The 20,931-nt window shown below is 49.3% G+C and overlaps 1 protein-coding gene across 2 annotated transcripts in view; it reads right to left on the bottom strand.

Moving 5' to 3' along the window:
• DENND1B (DENN domain containing 1B) overlaps window positions 1-20,931 on the bottom strand; it is an 86,564-nt gene that overhangs the window by 11,757 nt on the left and 53,876 nt on the right. For both annotated transcript variants that reach the window (XM_081124087.1, XM_081124088.1), the window contains 7 exons: window positions 16,127-16,252; window positions 14,765-14,866; window positions 8,171-8,261; window positions 2,561-2,601; window positions 1,796-1,864; window positions 1,048-1,104; window positions 102-209 (listed from right to left, as the gene is read on the bottom strand). In XM_081124087.1, coding sequence (XP_080980213.1) covers window positions 102-209; window positions 1,048-1,104; window positions 1,796-1,864; window positions 2,561-2,601; window positions 8,171-8,261; window positions 14,765-14,866; window positions 16,127-16,252 — 594 coding nt within the window. The remainder of the gene's footprint in view (window positions 1-101; window positions 210-1,047; window positions 1,105-1,795; window positions 1,865-2,560; window positions 2,602-8,170; window positions 8,262-14,764; window positions 14,867-16,126; window positions 16,253-20,931) is intronic.

The raw sequence follows: 20,931 nt of genomic DNA, 5'->3' as shown, positions 1-20,931 counted from the left end.
AACGTATTTGACAAACAAAGAAACAAACATGAACGGGACTGAAACTGCTCCTGGAGGACTGGGATTAGATGAATTTGGAGACGGGGGGTGGGCAGCCTTACCCGGGTGAGCTTGCGCTTCTCCAGGCTTCCTCCCTGGTGGTTGTGCAGCGTGTAAACCGGGGCGTATTGCACAAAACCCGAGCAGGTCCCACAGTCTTCCTCGTTTTCCTGCCCGTGAGGAGACAGACGCACAGGGAATTATCTCAAAATGCTCCTTTGGTTACTCAAGTTCTTCGGTTAACCAGCAGAGTGTCTGATACAGACGTAAGTAATAAAATAACGCTTCAGGTGTAAGCGTAAAGAACCTATTCGGAAAAACCGGTTTCCCAGCATTTTTCTGTATTAGGAATTAATGACTTCCGAAATAACCTCTATTTCGAATAATTTGAATAAAATGTACACGAAGCTCATTCGCCCCCCATCCTATAATGGAAGTTTCCAGTACTTTTCCTCCAAAGGTAAAATTTCAAAACATGACGACCGATAAAATCTGCCCCGAGATGTAACATGTGACCAAATCAAACACGCGCCCACACGCCTACGCACGCGATGTTCACAGACCCCAACACACACCCTCCAACGCAAGCTTTTGTCAACGAAGAACACGCTTGGTTTAAAGGGGCTGCTGTTGGAAAGGTCCTGTAAAACCAAACGATGGCGTTCGTGGCTTAATTCTGCACCCAAAATCATCATCTTTAAAAAAAAAAAAATTATCAGCCTGAGGCAAGAATAATTTCGAGGGTGGCATCAAGACCATGGACCCTCTGGAGACACGGGTCCTGCTGAAACGTCTTTGGAGACCTCGGTAGTTCTGGGGTAAAACGCAAACAGCAGAGAGACCGCTGCGTGGACGCGCAGAGCGTGGCGGGCAGGGGCCAGAGGGCTTGTTAGGAGAAAGACGTCCCCGGGCACAGGGACGTGCCAGCTTCCGAATCGCGTGCCCTGCGGGGTGGGGTGCAAGCGCCCGGCTTCGGCAAGAAGCAAGCAGAGTGCGGGGCGGGCGTACCTTGTGTTTCAGTTTGCTCTTCACGTCCTTTATCCCCTGCTTTGCGTGGCTCTTCGCCTGGAAAACGACAGCGCAAGGGTCGGGCTCCTGTTACCCTCGAAAAACAGAGACACGGGCCCCGGGCGGCGGGGCTCAGAGCCTCCGCCCACGGGCCGCAGGGTCGAAGGTTCGATTCCCGGTCAAGGGCCTGGGTCTGGGAGGCGACCGTCGATGTGTCTCTCTCACGTCGATGTTTCTCTCTCTCTCCCTCTCTCCCCGCCTCCCTCCCTCGAAAAGTCAATGGAAAAAGCATCCTCGGTGCCTGTTAACAGAACTAACAAACGGAAGCGAGCGAGCCCATGCGATCTGGTCGGATGAAAATTGCTGACTCCTCACATTATTTAGCAAAGGAAGGGCCTGGACTATCAACTCTATTTCCAGGGACACCCCACGGCTCCCTGCTCCCCGAGTCGGTCGGTGCGAGCACAGTCTCCGTGGGCGCGTCTCGCACGCCGGCGAGCCTGGGGCCTGTTCTGCCTCCTAAACTAGATCAACGCAAAGTCTTCATGTGAAGCTGTGACTAAATGCGGGAGAAAGCGGGCGAGCGGGTCACAGCCCGGGGTGCCCGGGCAAGTGTCTGGATTTCGGGAAACATGGCAACGTCACCAAACGTCATCGAAGCGCTTGGACAGACAGGCGCGGGTTTCATCAGCCTCTGTCCTATGTGGGGTTTTTTCAGGCAAAGATTAAACATCAGAAGAAAACTTACAAACTTATACGCGGTCCGCACGGCGGGGCTGGCTTTGGTCATCGCCGAGTTGAACAGGGCGCCCCCTTTCTGCAAAGGAGAAGCAAGGCGCTTATTTCCGACAGTTCCCGGCCAGACTGTCCCGAAAACAAAGCATTACTAACAGTGCAGAAAAAGAGCTTGAGCCCCCAGCGAAGCAAAGACCTGCAGAAATTATTTCACGTGTCGTGTGTTCAAGCTTTTTATACACTACGGCAAGTTCAGACAAAATGTAAACATTCTACTCTGTTTTTTTAGTCGGTATAATACATCATTTCAAAATCACTTCACTTTTACTGGCAACACGACCAGTAATAGGCATATAGTTAAAGCTTCATTAAAAAAAAGAAATGCAGCTGTTTATCAACGGTGTTTAACGTTAGGCAAGAAAATCTCAATCTGTGGACAGAAGTTTTGTATTTTAAACACTCATATTAACAAAAGCAGTACCAGAAATGATAAACCTCCCGCAGAATCCTACTATTCCAACGAATTCCTCGTCTGGGGATATAATTCACGGTGACAGTGAAATCTTACTTTTCAAAACAAACCGTTTATCTCCAGATAAAAGCTTTCCATTGAAAATCACATTTGTAAGTACCAGCAAATTGCAGGCATAGAACGAAGATTTTTAAAAGCGAGGAAACAGACAAACACTTAAAATACTGCCAGTAAACAGCGTACTTTCACGGGACACAATCCGCAGGCCGAAGGGCGAGGGAAGATATTTTAAAAGGTTGCTGTTACCTTGACCGTATGGACCCACTGCTGATAGGACCTCGGGCTCCCTGCAACACGTAAAAAGGAGATGTCAGGAATAGCTGATGCCATAAAAGTAAATCCGTAAACCAAAGTTTATCAAGAGCTAGGATTTCCAGGAATTTACAAGCCAATTTTATTTTTCTGCAACGTTGCAAGAGAAGCAATGGACTGGGTGTGAGAACCAATGAGTTGCTCGAATTCTTAGGCGCACGGTAACTGCCGTTTTTAAGCACAGACACTTTCTCTAATATGTTAAAGCTAATATGTTAAAATACTCTCTCGTCTTTCATTTTTAATATTATCATCGGAGGGGAAAACACAACCTCTCTTTGGAAAGCCAAAATTCCCGCGTCTTTTACACGGATTTTTCGGCGTTTTACGTCTCTCTCACCTCTTTTTCCATCTTTTATGCAGTTAGATTCATTTTAAGATAATATTTCGAGTAGGGGGAAGAAAAACTAGAAGGAAATTTAGAAACGCAAAGAACCTTGAGGACGAAAAGGGTTCCCTGTGGCTGTCCGATATCCACATCACTTAACTTGATTTCACTGCAACTCAACGGCGGTCACAGTTTGAAAATATCCTCTAGCTGGGGACCCCGATGTGGAAGATGCCACCCGAGGGAAGGTGGAGCCGATGCAGGCCCCTAGGCGTCGTGGTTACTAGAAAAGCTCGGAGGCCGGCAAGTCCAGTTCTCATGAAACCAGTGATCACATATCCGGCTCCAAACCTGAGAAATCAGTCCCTAAGGTGACATCGGAAGCCCACAGCTAACCTGAAGGTCTACAGCAACCGGGTAGATTTCACCTGCCTTCTTTGGTTGTTTAAATGCTTAAAAAAGCAAAGTCCCAATGGCTATGCAGGAAGCATCCAGTACAAAGGATTCCTTTGAGGCTCACAGTTCTCAAGAAAAAAAATTTTTTTTTTAACCTAAATTACATTTTCTGAGTTGTACTTTTCGGTTCTAAAATGGGTAAAATCAGGGCCAGCGTAGTCCAAGGAGACAGAGGCGGCTTTGGAGTGAGCGGACCTGAGCGGTCAGGCTCACTCTGTCCTTGGGAACCAGGGGCCCTGAGGACAGGTCCTTAACCTGGCGGCCGCTACGTGGTGGTTATCGTCATAAATAACTTGCTGAATGAGAAAACGGGGGTTCTGGGGGGGGTCCCTTACTGGCCCAAGTTCACAGAGACAAGAAATCTAGGGATTTTAATTATTTTAATTCTTGGCTCGTTGGTCCTTCCACCCTGAAACATGCCCTCCGAAGACTGCGGAACAAAAGATGATGAAATTTGAGTTACTGAGAGAGTCCCTCTGAACCCCTGCGAAGCAATTAGGAGAGAAAACGGGGCTGCTCAGGGGGGACACCTGGGGAAGGAACAGCGGAGGGACAAGCGCTGGTAAGAGCCCGGAGTCCCTGGCCCAGGCAAACGGAGAGCCCCCCAGTAAAGTGCTCACGGTGACGGGGAGACATGTGGTATGATTTAGGTAGATTCCTATTTAAAAAAAAAAAAAAAATGTCCAAAGGATGCTTGTCTCTTTAAAGTGAGTGCTTTTAAGATCGAAGACTCCTGTGTGCACAAAATTTATGAGACAGACGCATTCTTTGGGGGGGAAAAAACCCCAAACATTTAAAGGCTGTTTTTCTTCTTAAAAATGAATCTGAATGCCAAAAATAAAAATTAAAAAAAAAATCCCTGAGGCCTTCTGGGAAAGTAACGGGGACGCGGTAATAAGACGCATTTTCGAGAAAATCCTTCGCCGTCAGACCCCGGTTTCCTCACGCGAAGGACAGAGAGCCCGTCCTCATTTGCGCCAAGGCTTTCTGTCCCTCATGCACCTGTTTAAATCCCAGCGATCAGCAGTCACCGATCCTGAAAAACATAAACTGGTCTAAATTGTTCGGTGAGGCCAAAAAAGATGACACTAGAATGGATGATCACCTAACATCCCTTCAAATTCCTTTGCTGCCTTAGTTGGTAAAAGAAGAAAAAGAATTAAATAAATACAAGGCTGATCGGATTATATCAGAAAATTAATGTGAAGGAAGGAGTGACATTTGCGGAGAGTAGTACATACTTCTGTAGAACGTCAACCTGAACATGTCCCTCCTTTTTAAAGTTTAGGTCACTGGAAGTGAATTTAAGACCCCAGTTTTATTTGAAATGAAAAAATATATATATATATGTGAAAAAATTTCTTAGCTCCTCAATATCCCCTCCGTTCCCTCCTAGACCAATATTTGTATGGGGCCCGAGATCTACTCCTCCCTCCTGTACTGCCTTTTAGCCCCAGGGACACCCTTCCCTCGGCACGTTTCCTGATCAGGTTGAACACTCTACAGAGGTTCTGTAAATGGAATCAGGAGGCACATGGAATTCTTAAAATACTTGTATAGGTGTTTTTTAAATTGACTCGAGAGAGAGAGAGAGAGGAAGGGAGAGGGAGAGAGAGAAACATCGATGATGAGAGGGAAACGCCGACCAGCTGCCTCCTGCGGCCCCCTGCCGGGGATGGAGCCCACGGCCTGGGCATGTGCTCAACCAACTGAGCCACACCGGCCAGGGCAAAACATGGGATTCTCTAACGGGCCCGGCCACAGGGCCTCACAAGGCAGAAAGCAGTTGTGGAAAATCCGCACGCACTCACAGGGCTGTTACCCACAGTTAAGGCTTCCCCACGGTCACGGTTATTCTATCACAACCACGCGTGTCCCCCACAGACAGAGCCGCGTCCGAACGGCCACTCCAGGCCAGAGAAAAGGGACGGCCTTCGACGCTTTCCTGACATTTCCGAGCTATTTTTGCTTAAAGGGACCGAGTTTTTTTCCTTCTGTATTGATGAGCGGTGATTGCTCCTATAAGTGATCTTCCTGAGGGCTTTCTGTGTTAAAAGAATAATAATAATAATAATAAAAATCTTCAACTGACATTCAAGAGCGACGGGAATCCTTTTACCCAGGCAGAGCGGGAAGGCTGGGCGCCGCTCTCGCTGACTGCGTGCCTTCTCGTTAAGAAGCTCCCTTATCCCAGGAACGCAATACATCACGGTTATTAGAGCAGCGCTTTGCAGGGGAGCAGCCGCGCCGGCCCAGGCGCTGGCACCGCCAGCCGGGTGACCTTGAGCGAATGACTGGGACGAGCACCCTGGAAAAAAGTCGGTAATCAAAGTACCTCCCAGGGCGCCGTGGGGATTAAATGAGATAATGTTGGCAGAGCTCTTGTAAGAACTTCTGCGACACATTAATATTCAGGAAGTGGGAACAGTTATCATAACCAAGACTGTAACTACGAGAGCAACGGCAACATTGTAACGGTTTACGCTGTGAAGCACAGTTCAGCATGACGGCAGCGACATCTCCCTTCTGGCCAATGTCATCCAGGTGACAAATGTCAGGAGCCGGCCTCCGGAAACTATTTTTGGAACTGTATCTACACCCTCATTTATAAGCACATCATCAATTTGTATTACATTGTTCATCTTTTTATTTCAAACCCGAATGAATTTTGCTGTATTTTCTTCTAAGGATAATCTATGTATCCGTAAGAAAATTACCTGTAATATAATAATTTAAAACATAACGCCTGACAGCCAGGCATCGTTTCTTAATGTGCGTTCTCGCTGTGTCTGCTGAAATGAGTCCTGGTTGAACTAAGCTTTCCTTTTCCATCAGAATGAGCTTCCCCAAATTAAGGTAAGAATTCAAAACCTTTTTTTTTCATTTTGAGAAGGAACAAAGGGGTTGGCATGAAGTTGTACCGAAAAATGCAGCCCCTGAGTCAGACGCCCACTGGTGACCGGTGTCCGCCCAGCCTTTTGCAGACAATCAGACCTACAGGGGGAAATTCAGGGACTGCCCCTCCCTCCGGAAAAGCCACCTCGCCCGGCTCCATCCCAGCGGCGTCCGGGCCCACGCCTGGGACTAGAGTGGAGCCGCATGAAAGGGTCCCAGTTCCACCCCATCACTGTCTCCGATGTCACCTTCAATTCCACAGGAGACACCAGCCCCACGGGTCACAAAGATAATGAGAGCAGTTATGTAAATACCCGATCGATGCCTCGAGCAATTTGTCCAGGAACTGACAATATTTTGCTCGTCTGAGGTGAAAAGTAAAAAAAAAAAAAAAAAAAGTCTTATTTTAACACAAAAGTTCCATTGAAGCTCAATTTCTTCCCCGTGAGCTGAGGGGAACAGGGAGGTGGGTGACTCCTTGCTCGGCACCTGCGGAGTCAGGTCAACGAAGTTTTTCCCAAAACTAAGTTCTTTCCATGAAATTCTGCGCTTCCATCTGGCCGAGGTCCACCGAGTTCAATTCCCTTGTATGTCTTTTAATAATCAGATGACTGGAACAGTTTTTATATTTTCATGGTGCAACAATAAATCTCGTTTAAGGATAAAATTAAATTTGGGGACCTCTGTAAGTGAGTCCTATTTGTCTTTTCACGTTTTGTTTTGTTTTTTAAATATGTCTTTACTGATTTCAGAGAGAGGAAGGGAGAGGGAGAGAGAGAGAGAAACATCAATGCTGAGTCATGGATCGGCTGCCTCCTGCACGCCCCCTGCTGGGGATCGAGCCCAAAACCCGGGCCCGGGCCCGGAATCGAACCCGTGACCTCCCGGATCCCAGGTCGATGCTCAACCTCTAAGCCACGTCGGCCGCGCCTACTAGTTTTTTGATGTTTTTTTTTCTCAATTCCAGCAACTGTTTATTCACACACAGACTCGAGCATTTTCCCCCCAAACGAAACCTACAGAGGGTGGGAAATGACTCATCGCGCCAGGTGGAAGTGAGCAGTGAGCACAGCGGGTTCCGCGCCGCGCCTCCTCCACAACCGATAGCCCGCAGGTGCCGCTGAACGAACGGGCCCTTCCAGGGCTCCAGCCACATTTGCTGCCAGCGCCAAGGCCGAGGACTGGGACGGCCCCAGACAAGGCGTCAGGCCGAACGTCCCCGAGCGCCTGCCCGATTATGACGGGGCTGGGACATTTACATTTCCGACACTGCAACTGTTTAATTACACTGGAGCTGATGACCGTGGGTGAAACCGGGGTTTCACACGCACAGAACAGCATGACTCCTTGCACGGTTTTAGGTGGCCACCAGCGCCACCTGCAGGGACGGAAGACTGAAGGGTCTCCCTGGCGCTGCGGCGGGCGGTCTGCGCAGCGAGGACAGACGGCCACAAACACACCTTCCTAGCGGTCCACGAGCCGTGTGGGCCCGAACCTTTCTTTTTGGATATGACAACCGAATATTTCTATCCCATGCTCTCAGCAGCGGCATCACTGGTGTTCTCTAGCAGAGGCGAGGCCGGAAGAGGCCGACTCCGGCATTTCTGTGACACTCACGCCCAGTCACAGTCAGAGACTATCCAAACCGCCACCCATTCGCGAGGCCATCCCCACGAGGCCTCGAGCAACAGAAACAGGCAACGTAAGTGAACCCACAGGCCTTCTAAGACGAAAAGATGTCTCTAAGACATCACGCGTTTGGGAGAAAACGGTGGTTCCTAAAGCGGCTTATCTCAGACGCTGGTGCAAAGGTCACGATCGTTGCTATTTGGAAAACGCACAATCACACGGGACGTGGTCTTTACCTCCAGAAAAGCCACCGGACGTGATCTCCTCTTCGAAGATATCAGAGAAGCCCTTCCCTTCGTTGAGCTTTGCCAGTCGACCGTCGATGAACTGAAATGTAAGAGTCAAACAGGGTCATTTTCATGTATTTCATCAGGTTAAATTTTTACTTATATCAAAGACACTGCTAATACCAGACACTCATAGACACAGCCCAAAAGCATACAGCCGGGGCCTGTGTCTGTGTGTCTGTGTGTCTGTGTGCGAGTTGCTCTCAGGAAAACCAGAACTCTGAGGGCAGAAAGCACAGGCCGCCCGTTTTTCTATCCTTGCTGTGCTTGGCCTTCCAGAAGCTTCCGATGGTACAAACGAGCGTGAACGCGGGAGTCTGGAGTGTGACAGGCCCTTGTCACAACTCTGCACCTTATTAGCTTTATGATCGTGGGCGACCAGCCGTCTCTGCGACCGTTTCCCTTCCGTAAGAATAAGAATAATAAACGCCTCACGGGGTTTGGCGAGAGTCAATGAAATAGCGGGAAGTGTCTCCACTGTGGGCCCAGGACGAACGTTAAACGCCAAAGCCCGCATTCCCCTCGGGCCCGGGCCGAGCCCCGGAGTCCAGAGCACCTGCCGCGCCCGGGAAAACGCCAGGCGCGAAGAAACGGTCACGGAAACGCACGTGCCCTGAGGAGAGGCTAAGGTGTCAGAGCTGAACAGCGCAACGTACAGAATTATTCCTTTCATCCACCCGAGGTCAAAGGCAGTCGCTTCGGATGCTGGCATCCCTGCTGCACAGAATAAATGGTTAACTTGTAAGTAAATCGCTTTAAGGCGCTTGCGAGATCCGACCTGCCCACGTTTTCGACTCGGCCTCATAAATCAAACGAAAGTGATCTAATGTGATGGCCCGAGTATCATTTTGGAAGACATGAGGCGAGGCGGGGTGATAAATGCAAAGCACTACATTCCTGACAATGGGAACCAACAAAGGCATCCTTTTAAAGGACTTAATTTGCTTTAAAAGATTAAGGCGACGAGGCCTTTTAAAAGGTTTTCGTTTCTGTGTTTACGGGAAATAAGCCATCCATTTTCCTTGGAGGGGAGCAGTTCAAGTCTCCGAAGAGATAAATCCCAAACTATTTACTGATTGTGCGTTTCTGAGGTTGAGCGAGTGCCGCGTGTTACCCAACCCGGGGCGTGAGCCAACGGAAATTAATCACCTGCTTAAACGCCACATGTTATCACCGACGGTGCAAACAACCCCGCCGGTGACGACCGGCCACTTAGCAACATGCAAAGGGTTGCTCTGAAAACCAAAGATGGATTTGTACGAACACACACACACATTACATACACACACACACACGCAGACGCCCGGGGAGACGCCGAGAAGCGGCCTTCACGGGGGGAATGCTGAAGGTAACGGTTCTCTCAACTCCCGTTTCTATTTTTGACTCAATAACAGCTCCCCCCCCCCCCCCCAAGAGGAGCCAGTTCATGGTCACGCACCAGGCCAATCACTCCCGGGCTCTGCACCGTAAGCAAAAGAGATAAGAGCACTTTTGGCTACTGTTGCGCAGAAATAACTCTGAACTGAGAACTAGTATCTGTTGGGAAAGCGCTGGCTTTATACTGGGCCTGAGCCTTGGTTAATAGTTACCCGCATCATTTAGTAAACATGTTATCTTTAGGTAATTAAGTGGAAGACATGGGTTTTGGAAAACGAGCTTGGTCTTGCAGGTAATGACAAGAAACACTGCTAATAACAAAACAAAACAAAAAAGTGCCACAGAAAGAACAGGAAATTAGGTTGCAACACAGAAAACCAGCGCACACGCAAATGCCTTTTCAGCTCCGAGGAAAAATCACCATGTTGCAAAAGACGATCTCCTATCAGCAGCCTTTCGTGGACCCAAAGACAACTAATCTACTAAAATTCAAGTCTTGAGAGCTAGAGAAAACTATACTTTAAATGAATCAGAAATCATTAGCAATTAAAAAAATAACTAAAATACAGTAAAAAAAAAAAAAAAGCACTTTACTTTTAAAATATATTAATTTCTTAGGAATCTTTAAAATGTCCTTTCTATATAACGCTTTGGGCTAAAAAAAAAAAAATAAGTGGTCTGATTTAAATATTTCACCTTATAAATGCTCCGTAAACCTTGACAGGTTAGTGAAAACTGCGCTCAAGTGTTACAATAAATTAAGTCATCAGATATTTATGGACACCTGCTAAACGCGAGGTGCTCAGTTAGTAGCTATATATAAACATGAACTGTTATAACAAGTGGGAATAAGCCAGGTCGGCCTCGAGCTTAAATCAAGAGAATGAAGTACGTGAAGGAGTAGAAATATATTGTTATTTTTATTTCATTTCAAAGATTAGGTGATCACATGACTGTTGAGTATGCTAAATTGGGCTTGGACGGCCACGGGATAATGAACAGAAAGCACCTCGAATGGTATAAGAAGCCCATTCAGCGCAATTTATTATTAGAACTAATAATTTAAAACAACATCAGTGGGACACCAGTACCTTCCAGGATATACCAACAGACAGACATTAAATAATTTCCTCTAGACCGAGTTTGTTGAACTTCATGACCACTGGGCCCAAGAAGTAATTAATTCGGTCGTTCAATAAATACGTAATTGAATGTTTTTTACGTAGGCCAGGCACTTCTCTAGGTGACTGAAATACGTAAATGAGTAAAACAGACCCAAATTCAAGCCCTTGTGATGCTTCAACAGCGAGGGGGGGGTGGGGGGAAAGCAGTAAGAAATAAGAAATGTGATAAATTATTTAGTATGTGAGAAGGCGACGAGTGGTGGAAATAAACTGGCGTTGTGGAAGGGAGGCTGGGGAGCGCGGGGCAAGAACTTCCAACGTTCAACAGCGAGGCCGGAGCAGGCAGCAAGGGAGGGCGCCCCGGCGGTGAGGTGCCACGGGGCTCACGGACAAGGGGAGTCGGGGAGAGGGCGCCCCGGCGGTGAGGTGCCACGGGCTCACGGACAAGGGGAGTCGGGGAGAGGGCGCCCCGGCGGTGAGGTGCCACGGGCTCACGGACAAGGGGAGTCGGGGAGAGGGCGCCCCGGCGGTGAGGTGCCACGGGGCTCACGGACAAGGGGAGTCGGGGAGAGGGCGCCCCGGCGGTGAGGTGCCACGGGGCTCACGGACAAGGGGAGTCGGGGAGAGGGCGCCCCGGCGGTGAGGTGCCACGGGCTCACGGACAAGGGGAGTCGGGGAGAGGGCGCCCCGGCGGTGAGGTGCCACGGGGCTCACGGACAAGGGGAGTCGGGGAGAGGGCGCCCCGGCGGTGAGGTGCCACGGGCTCACGGACAAGGGGAGTCGGGGAGAGGGCGCCCCGGCGGTGAGGTGCCACGGGGCTCACGGACAAGGGGAGTCGGGGAGAGGGCGCCCCGGCGGGGAGGTGCCACGGGGCTCACGGACAAGGGGAGTCGGGGAGAGGGGGCCTGGGCGCCGGTCCTGCAGGAGCGCGGGAGCGAGCAGGGACTCGGGGCCTGCGCCAGGCCCCGGGGGACCAGACAAGCAGCCACCGACCACGGCGCCCGCGCTCACTTCCAGGTCACCTCCTGCAACATCTCACGCGCTCCAAATGGCGCCGAGCCGTCCCATTGTCCCTCCCGTCCGTTCATTCTCGCATCCGTCTCATAGCTCCTCTCTCCTTTAACGTCCACCCGCCTCCCATCCTCTCTCAGCTGACCGCCCTGCTTCCTGATGTCACTGGAAATAAAATAAAACAAAACAAAATAAAATAAAATAAAATAAAATAATAAAATAATAAAATAAAATAAAATAAATAAAATAAAAAATTAAATTAAATTAAATTAAATTAAAAAGACCTGAAGCAATTAAGAGAGAAATTCCGCAAGCTCTAGGCCTGCCGCCCGCATCCCCTCCCGCAGACTCCGCCTTCGCTCCCGTTACGCGTGAAGGGCCCGCGCTCCGCCCAGCTCCTCCAACGATGTGCCCCCTTCCTCCTGAAGGCAGTCTGATTTCTGTGCCGGAGCTTCAGCGGCCTGCGAAGGTGGCACGTCTCCCCCTGACCTCACCTACGTCCCCGGCCGCGTCCACGGCTTTGCGCCTCTTCACAGGGAAACGCAAAAGGCCTCCGGGCGGCTTCAGACAACGCTCGGAGAAACGCTGCCGGGGCCGCCGCCTGAAATTAGCTGACGGGGTGCCTGGGAAGACGCTGTCTCCCCGGGGCAGCCGGTGGCTCTCCCCCGTGTTACATCTCACGTTTACACTTCTCCCCGCCGTGAACGCGTGTCTGCTGCGGTTGCCATCTCGCGCCCAGGCACGAGGCAGATGTTTCCTAACACTCCCAAACTCCCGAATCTTTAGCACGGCTAATGCGCGCGTTGATCTGGGCTATAAATTACGGACCATAAATAACTATGTCTTTCTTTAAAAAAAAAAAAAAAAAAAGATTAAGAGGGAAAGGTAGAAATTTATAAGAATTTATTGTTTATGTTAAAAGCTTTCTAAAATCTCCCCAAATCTCTAGCTGACATGAAAGGGAAACGTTCGGCTTCTGACCGGCTGCTTTGATCAGGTATCTCAGTCGGAGAAAGTGGGTCAGGGCACAGAATACAGAAGGCGCGGATGGCAGAGTTCCCGCTCTGCACAAGGCGCCGGTAGGTGACCGCCGCCAGGTTTAAAATGACAGACACGGCTCCATCTACGCCCGGCGGCACCTGACCCCGGCGGGTTTTGGACCATCCCTAAGTGAGTTCCACTATGTTCGATTTTATAAGCGTGTCATCCCCCCGGATTGTCAAAACACTGTCATGCCTCTTCCTTCTAGCCGGGGGCCGCTCGGCAGTTTTTATTTGATTTCTTCGCTTAACACTATTTAGCGACTATCACGTACGTAGTTACAAAGGTAGGAAAAATACTTTAAAAACGATCCCGGCCTTTAACAGAGCCCACGACTCAAGAGAGAGCCTAAGGAACCACGAGCATGAGGCGGGGTGAATCCGAAAGGGCTAAAAGGACAGGAGCTTACAGAGGACCGGGGGGGCCGGGGCCTGGAAAGGGGAGGCTCGGGCTTCGTCTTCCAGGGTGGCGGAGCTGGCGGGTGTCAAACGGCGGGCGTTCGGACCAGAGGCCAGGGGCCTGCAACGTCCGGGGGACAGGTAAGTGTGGCTACGCTCAGGACACCGAGACAACTGCGGGAAGAGTTAGAAAGTTGCAACGCAGATAAAATAGAAACAAGAGTATCCCAAGAAGCGTTAGTCGTGGCTACGCCAATAAACAGGTGCACGAGGTGTGGTTTAGAAGGACAGAGCGAGCCTCCTCCTGCTATTCGAAGCCCCTGCAAAAGCCACCTTCCGGGAGGAACCACGGGACGAAGGTCCTAACGGGGGCACGGAAGGGACTCCGCTGGCCAGACAGGAAGATGCTTTAATACGAATGTTCTACTGGTATTTTGCGGGCAATCTGTTTAAACGTTTTATCTCGAAATAACTTCAGGTGTATGGAAATGTTGCAAAAATCCAAGAAAGCTCCCACTGACCTTCATCCAACGTCCCCCAGTGATAACAGCGTCTTACACGGCCCACGGGGCCTGTGTCAAAAGCAAGAAACCGACGCAGGTGCATTGCCGCCGCGTTACCCGCAGACGACACTCGGGCGGCAGGCGAGAGGCCTGGAAAGAAAGGCTGTGTCCTCGCGAGGCCGCGGGCCGAAGAAAGATGGGGCTGTCGGGGCCGTGGGCTTAGGGAGCTGTTTCTGGGATCGCTTCCAAATCCACTATCTAAAGAGCCGTGTCTCCAAATGGAACCGGCTACCGGCCGCCTGAGGCCTGTTTACTCCGCGGCATCGCCGAGCGCGAGAGCCCGCAGGTGTCTGCGACCTTTTAGGCCAAGTAGGCTGCAGGCGCGACACCGAGGCCCCAAGAGGCCAAGGAGTCGGCTGGAAACGTTCACAAATAGGATTTTATACAATGCCTGAATCATTTAAGTCACAGTAACTTACATTAATCATTTAAATGATGATAAAACCAACATTCTCTTCCTTAGAAGGCCCCTCCCTGCGCCCACAGGGAAGACCACGATCCCCTCCCTTATCCCGTGTCCGTCTTTACGGTCCTATCTCCTAAACGTTTCCCCTAAATAACGTGTTGTTAAGTTTTCTCGCTGTGGAACGCGACACAAAAGGATTCGTCATGTTAATTCTTCGGTGATTTGTTCCTTCAATTTAATTCGCTCGTGTGGTTTTGGCGCAAGCTCGTGAAGACACGAAAACCTATCACAACCGTGGGACGTAAGCGGTAACATTTCTCTTTTTTGAAAAAAGCAGCAGATACTTATGAACAAAAAAGCTATTACGTGAGAAAGGCAAGATTTCACCCAACTCTACTTGACTCTTGAAAAATATGTGCTTTTTGTAACTATATAAAAAAAAACTTACTGTGTCTGAATTCTAATGATAGGAGTCAGGTGGTCAAAGGGAAGGGATAAGTTACAATGTTCTACCCCCCCACTCAATCTTTGCCCCCCCCCAATAATTTGACCTTCACAACTCACTTTTGACATTGAGAGGTGATTCTTTACAGGTAAGAATACAGCAGGGGCCCCCCTCTCACCTGCTTGAAAAGCTGGAGGTTCACTGCGGTTTCCAAGAACTGTTTCATCAGACTCGAGCGATGCTTCACGAAACTCTCCTCACAGAACGTGACGGGCTCGCCCTGGGGAGAGAAAGAGCGTCGGGGCGTCCGTGGAAAGTCAGGGAGAAGCAGCCCCTCCAAAGAGGGTCACAGAGACGGTGTAAGACACAGGCCAACGTCCGGGTGCTTCACAGAGGAAGACACAGGCCGGTCCGTCGGGAGGACCTCGAACGCCCGGTGAGGCCCACGAGACTGGTCAGCCAAGGACCTGCTCTGCAGCTCGACTTTCGTCAAATGTAAGGGAAACAATGGATTTTAGATGTGTATACACAACCCTGAAATTTTGAAAAGTAGTGTCCAGGTAAAGAATTCATATCCGGTTAATGCTACTTTGTAACTTTTTTCCCCTTTCTCCAATCGAATGCTAATGAAATATATTTAGGAAAAGACACAGAACCATGAAATGACTGTAACTTCTAAACGGGGCTCTTTCTTTTTCACATCAATCAGAAAAATATATTAAAGATACACGCTGATTATGTCAATATCCGAAAAGAGATCGTTTTAGGATGAGCCAGGACGAGAGCACTGAGGGAAGTGTTATCAATCGGGGAGACAATAAATCTCCAAATACTGTAAATTTTTCAAGTTCTAATAGTTTCAAACTTTCATTTTGTACTTGTTATTTCTAAACTCATTAATGTAATAAATCTAACTGGTTAATTTCTTAATGATCTTAACAAGATTGGGGGGTTTTAAAAAAAAATGCATTAACACCATTCATTCGTTCAGAGGTAAGTACTCAAATTTTAGAAGGAGAGGTAAGATAGGTGAGGGGATATGCAAAAGAATGTGGGAAATATTAACTCGAGGTTCGCAAAAGAACTAAAACCGAAAAGTCAAGAAACCGGAGAGGGAACGCAACGTTTAAAACATTATTTTAGATTTTAAAAGAACTTTATGACACCTTTTGAAGGTGTGATGTTAGAATGTTGGATTTTTTTTTTTTTTTTGCCCCATTTCAAAGAACTGCTAAGAAGCCAATTAAGCCCTGGCTCAGTGGTTAGAGCGTCGGCGCCCAGACCAAAGGGTCTCGGGTTCGATTCCCCGCCAAGGGCATTACCTCAGCTGCAGGTTTGATGCCCGGGCTCGGCCGGGGGGCACGTGGGAGGCACCCAATCGATGTGTGTGTCTCTCTCTCCCTCTCTCCCCCCTTCCCTTCCACCTTCCTTCCTTTCCATGGTCTCTAAAAAACAAAACCAATGGAAAAAAAATATCCTCGGGCAAGGATTTTAGAAAAAGAAAAGCAAATTAAGATCTCGCAAGGGAAGACAGGCTTACGGGCTTGTATCTCAGCGCGTCCCTGTAGGATCCGAACAAAGCCGCCTGCGCCCGGAGGAAGGCCCGGGCCACCCCGTCCCCCGTGGCCGTGGACTGTTTCTTCAGCTTACTCTTCAGGGCCGAGACCTGCAGGGCGGAGAGGAACCGTTACATTAACACCTCGGAAATTGGTCCAGCGAGGTCCGAGCCCCCGGCCGGCAGGCGAACCCCCGCGTCTGCAGGTCGGCCCGGGCCCGGCCTCCGCGCCGGCCGCTTATCTCTGCAACCGCGGGGAGCGCCTGCTGGTCCCTTAATTGACAGGAAGGCAGGAACCCCCGGAAACGTGCTAATGCAAATCGCTTTCTGCTCTCTTTTTTCCCCAAGGCCTCTTGACATAAATAAGCTTTAATTATTTTACGGTAAACTGCAGAGTCTTCGCGATTACAACGCGTGTCTACGTCCCGAGGCGAAGCCGGGTGGGCAGCGTTCCTTCCTGCTCTGTAAGGTCCTCTGGGGTCACTGACTATTGAATTTTATTTTTGGAAGCCTCACTCGCATGTGTGATTTTCCAGTCATTTGCTGAACAGTTTGGACCCTTCCGGGATAAAGAGGGAAATGAAGGTGAAGTGACGGAGAACCTACTGTGAGCGGAGAATTGTGTCCTGAGAATGTCAGACGGTCCCGGTTAATCTTCCCGGCCTCCCGAGGAAGCGCGGACGGCGCCCTTTACGAGTGAAGACGCGGGCTCGGTGACGGGAAAGGTCCCCCCGACGGGAAAGGTCCCCCCGCCAGATGCCAGCACGTGGCAAGGCTGAGATTCGAACCCAGTTCCGCCCAGCTTCCCCCGCCACGTGTGGAGTTTGAGCCCAGGGTCACTGCCTCGTGAACTTGTAATCAGATTAACGAATGTGTTTAAATTAGGGCAATTTCTATCTAGATCTAGCAACCGGCAAAACTTTAAAAGGCACCTAATTTGTTATAATTTTTCCTACCTTCCCCCATCCTTTAATTTCTAGTTCTGTGTATTTTAAGGAAGGCATCATATTTACAAACGGCCCTTACCGTAGATGAATATTTTCTAAGTGTGGTCACACTGCTGACATATACTCTTAGTTTTAAATGTTTTTATTATTTTAGAGAGGAAGGGAGAGGGAGAGAGAGAGAAACATCAATGATGCGAGTCACTGATCGGCTGCCCCCTGCACGCCGACGGGCCTGTGCCCTGACCGGGAATCGAACCCCGACCGCCTGGATCCCAGGTGGACGCTCAGCCGCTGAGCCACGCCGGCCGGGCTACCCTCTTATTTCCTGAGGGGGAGGGGATGCGATGTGCTAGGCCGCCCATTCAGCCGGTCATTCGTTTCACACACAACAGGAACACTCCCCGCCCTTAAGTAGATCGACGTTTTACGTGGGAACACGGAGTCGTGTCAAGTTCCTGGTTCCCTAAGAGAGGAAGTTCTGGCTGGACGGTTCCCTTCGCGGGGCGTGGTCTTCCCCCCAGGAGACCACCAGGTATCACCAGGGAGTCCTCTCTCCTCTACACAGACACGCAAAGAAGGCAGGTTTTTATTTCCTTACGCGAGGGGCCCTGACTACTCTCGTCCGTGGCGGCTGGAATTGAGGTGTCAGCCTAATTAACAACTAAACTTTGAATCATGCTAATGAGAAACGCACGCAGCATCCGAGGAGAGACCAGCTCTACAGGTGACAAACCTTCACAGGAGTGACATTTTCCAGGGAAAAGTCACAGCAACTCTGATCTGATCAAAGGAAGAGACCCCCCATCGGGTCCAATTACGGCCGTCGTTTTGAGGGAATTACTGAGCTGGGATATTCATCATCCGTGCAGAGGGGGCTCTGCAGGAGGGGTCTTCTCCCAACGGCTGAGATCTTTTCGATCTCGATCACAGCTCCACAGACTCGGATGAAAGTCTAGAGCCTAATTCACGTCGCCCGCAACGTGCACACGCCAGAGCCCATACGACAGGCAGTTTCCGTTATTAAAATCTAACCTCAGAAAATGCACAGTTTTAGGCAGTCCATCCATTTCAACAACAAATACAGCTGAAGGGTGAGAAACAAACCTTCAGACTCAATGTGGTTGAGCGTCGACCTGGGACCCAGGCGGTCGGGGTTCGATTCCCGGCCGGGGCACAGGCCCGGGTGGTGGGCTGGACCCCCAGTCGGGGGCGTGAGGAGGCTGCTGATCAATGACTCTCTCTCATCATGGATGTTTCTCTCTCTCCCTCTCCCTTCCTCCCTCTGAAATCAATTTTAAAGAAAGAACAGAAGATACAAATGAATGTTCAGAAACAACATTTAGGTAACCGACACCACCTCACGCACCCCTTCGATGTTTTTCAACGTCTCCTTTTGCGTAACTAAGAAACTGTGTATATTTAGAAAGTCCGAGCTTCTAAGGACCATCTGCTTTCGGGAAAACAAGGTACAAAGTTAAAATCTTTCCCTTTTCCCCGAAACATGTTCTATTCTCATCTGAATCCCACATTAAATCCCTACACTTCCCGAATCCTCTAACGCTCTGTGTTTTTTTTTTAAGAAACAAAACGAACCATCCCCTCTTCCTGCACTTCTCTCACAGGCTTCCATTTAAGGATGAAACCAGCCACCTTTAACTTGTATCAAGTGAAAAGCACACGATCCCCTCCCCGAGGGAACGGTCACCTTGCTTCTGCGCGGGTCTAAATTGCCTCTCAAGGCCTAACAAATACGGTGTCATCTACGACTGTTTCCTCTCAGAGGCACCTGAACAGTCAAGACGACCAGGATGCTCTCACCCCCACCTCAGGCCCAGGACCAGGCCAGCGTCTCCAATATCCACGCGGCTCCCGCTCGCCCAGCGGCCCTAAGGGCACCTCGTGGGTCCCCTTCTGGCCTTCGCCCTGTCTCCTCTCCCGTCCACAACACACCCACGACCAAGCCCTGCCGGCCCGGCCTCGGATAGAGATTCCAAGTCTGCCCCCTTTTCTCTAAATTCCTGCCGCTGTCAAGTTCACGCAATGACCGTCTCTTCCCTAGACGACGGCAGACGGTCTCCTAACCAACGTCCCGGCTTCACGTCGGATGCCCAGGGACTCGTAAGGACGTGATTAGAACTCAAAGTGGGCCCCTCTCTTCCTCAGATCAAAACCGCCAGTGAATTTCCAGTCAAGTCCAAGGTCCTGAACAACTACAAACTCCCATCGCAAAGGATGCAAGAGACGCGGGCCCGTCTCCCCCCACCAAGTGTTTAGTGGCGGCCTCTGGGCACGGAGACCGCCAGTCCCCGAGCTGGAGGCCCGACCTCCAACAGCACAGCGCACGCCTCCCGGGGACAGCGGGAAGCCGCGTCCGTCTCCCGAAGTCGACGCTCGTCGGCTAAATATTCCCTAAACCACCTAGAACCGGAGCAACATGTTCTCTTGCTCACCTGGACGCTCCAGAAACTTCGGGGGCCTGCAGCTACTGTTAGGCACAATGAGGATTACAGCCGGGCTGGGGCAAACCTGAGCTAATGGGATATTCTCTGGGGCCTTTTTTTTTCTTTTCTTGGTAACACGCATTATGACAATTTGACATATTAAACCGTCATGTTAGAGGAAAAGAGCCAATGAGTTAGACGTGTCTATTGACTATCTATAGAGCTGTGCGAGTTAAATTTGTTTATTTAAAATTTTTAAAAGCTCATTTTTTAAAAAATCTCTGCAAAGGCCAATTCTTTTCCAAACATATTCCCAAATTAATTAACTCCCTTGAATGCAGATATCTAAAAATATACTTAAAGGCAGAGTTTTGTGGGTGTTGTGTTTTTTTCCTCTAGTTCTTTAGGCTTTTCGTGATTTCTGGTAATTCAGAACCATCTGTCTTTCTTTTTTACATCACAATAAAAACATCAACCTATTCCTTCCCGGGACGTTCACCGGAGGATGCGTGGTATTTTAAATGACTCGCTTTTAAATGACTCGCTTTATGACGTTACAGTGTTTCAGTAATGACACAGGCTTGATACAAACGTAGCCGGCGTGCGGTTCCCAGTGAATCGGACAATGACTCTTCAGTTACTATGTTTTCTACACGCCCTCATCATAGAAAATAGAAAATGGGTTCCCAATAGTATCGTAGATGAGAATGAGTGATTGCAACGGTGCAGAAAATCCTAATTTACATCAAACCCTAGTGATAGATCCTCAACAAGGTCAGAAAGGAGGGTGAGCGTGTATGTTAAATCTTAAGAGAGTCACTCCCTGCACGCGAATGACATTCATTCGAGAGGGACCCTGGTCTAGTGTCTGCAGCGTCAGTCTGGGGATCACAACCCGTGCGACCTAAAGCTCTAGAAACCCCATTAACAGCCGGCCCCTCTCTGCGCTTCACTTTCAAAACAGGAAGTCTGCCGACCTGGCTCAGAGTGTCTTATTTTTTACCATTTGGTGAGTTAAAATTATTAAGCAATAGAGATCAAAATCCACGTTCCTAGGGAAGAGCATTCGAATGCGTGGGCCTGTCAGGTGTCAGTTCTAACCTGCTTTCATCTGTAAGACGTAGTTTATCATTTAGTTTAAACTTAATAGTCACATGAAGACAGATTTCCTAAATCTCGTTATAATCCTAATTCGCTTAATTTCCCAACGAATGGGGTGCCCTATTTATTTTTGATATAATAACAATCGTCCAAATTACTTTTTAAAATGTCAGTGATGATAAAAATTAAAATGAGCAGTAAGAGTTTAGAAATACAGCGTTTTAAATTAGCATGCAATTGAAACTGAATTTGTGCATATATTTGGAATGGAGGGGAGCCTCAATTGTGCATTTTCTTAAAT

This window comes from Miniopterus schreibersii (assembly GCF_964146895.1).
Source record: "Miniopterus schreibersii genome assembly, chromosome: 21".
NCBI classification, from domain to species: Eukaryota; Metazoa; Chordata; class Mammalia; order Chiroptera; family Miniopteridae; genus Miniopterus; species Miniopterus schreibersii.
This window is presented reverse-complemented; position numbering and strand designations above follow the sequence as displayed.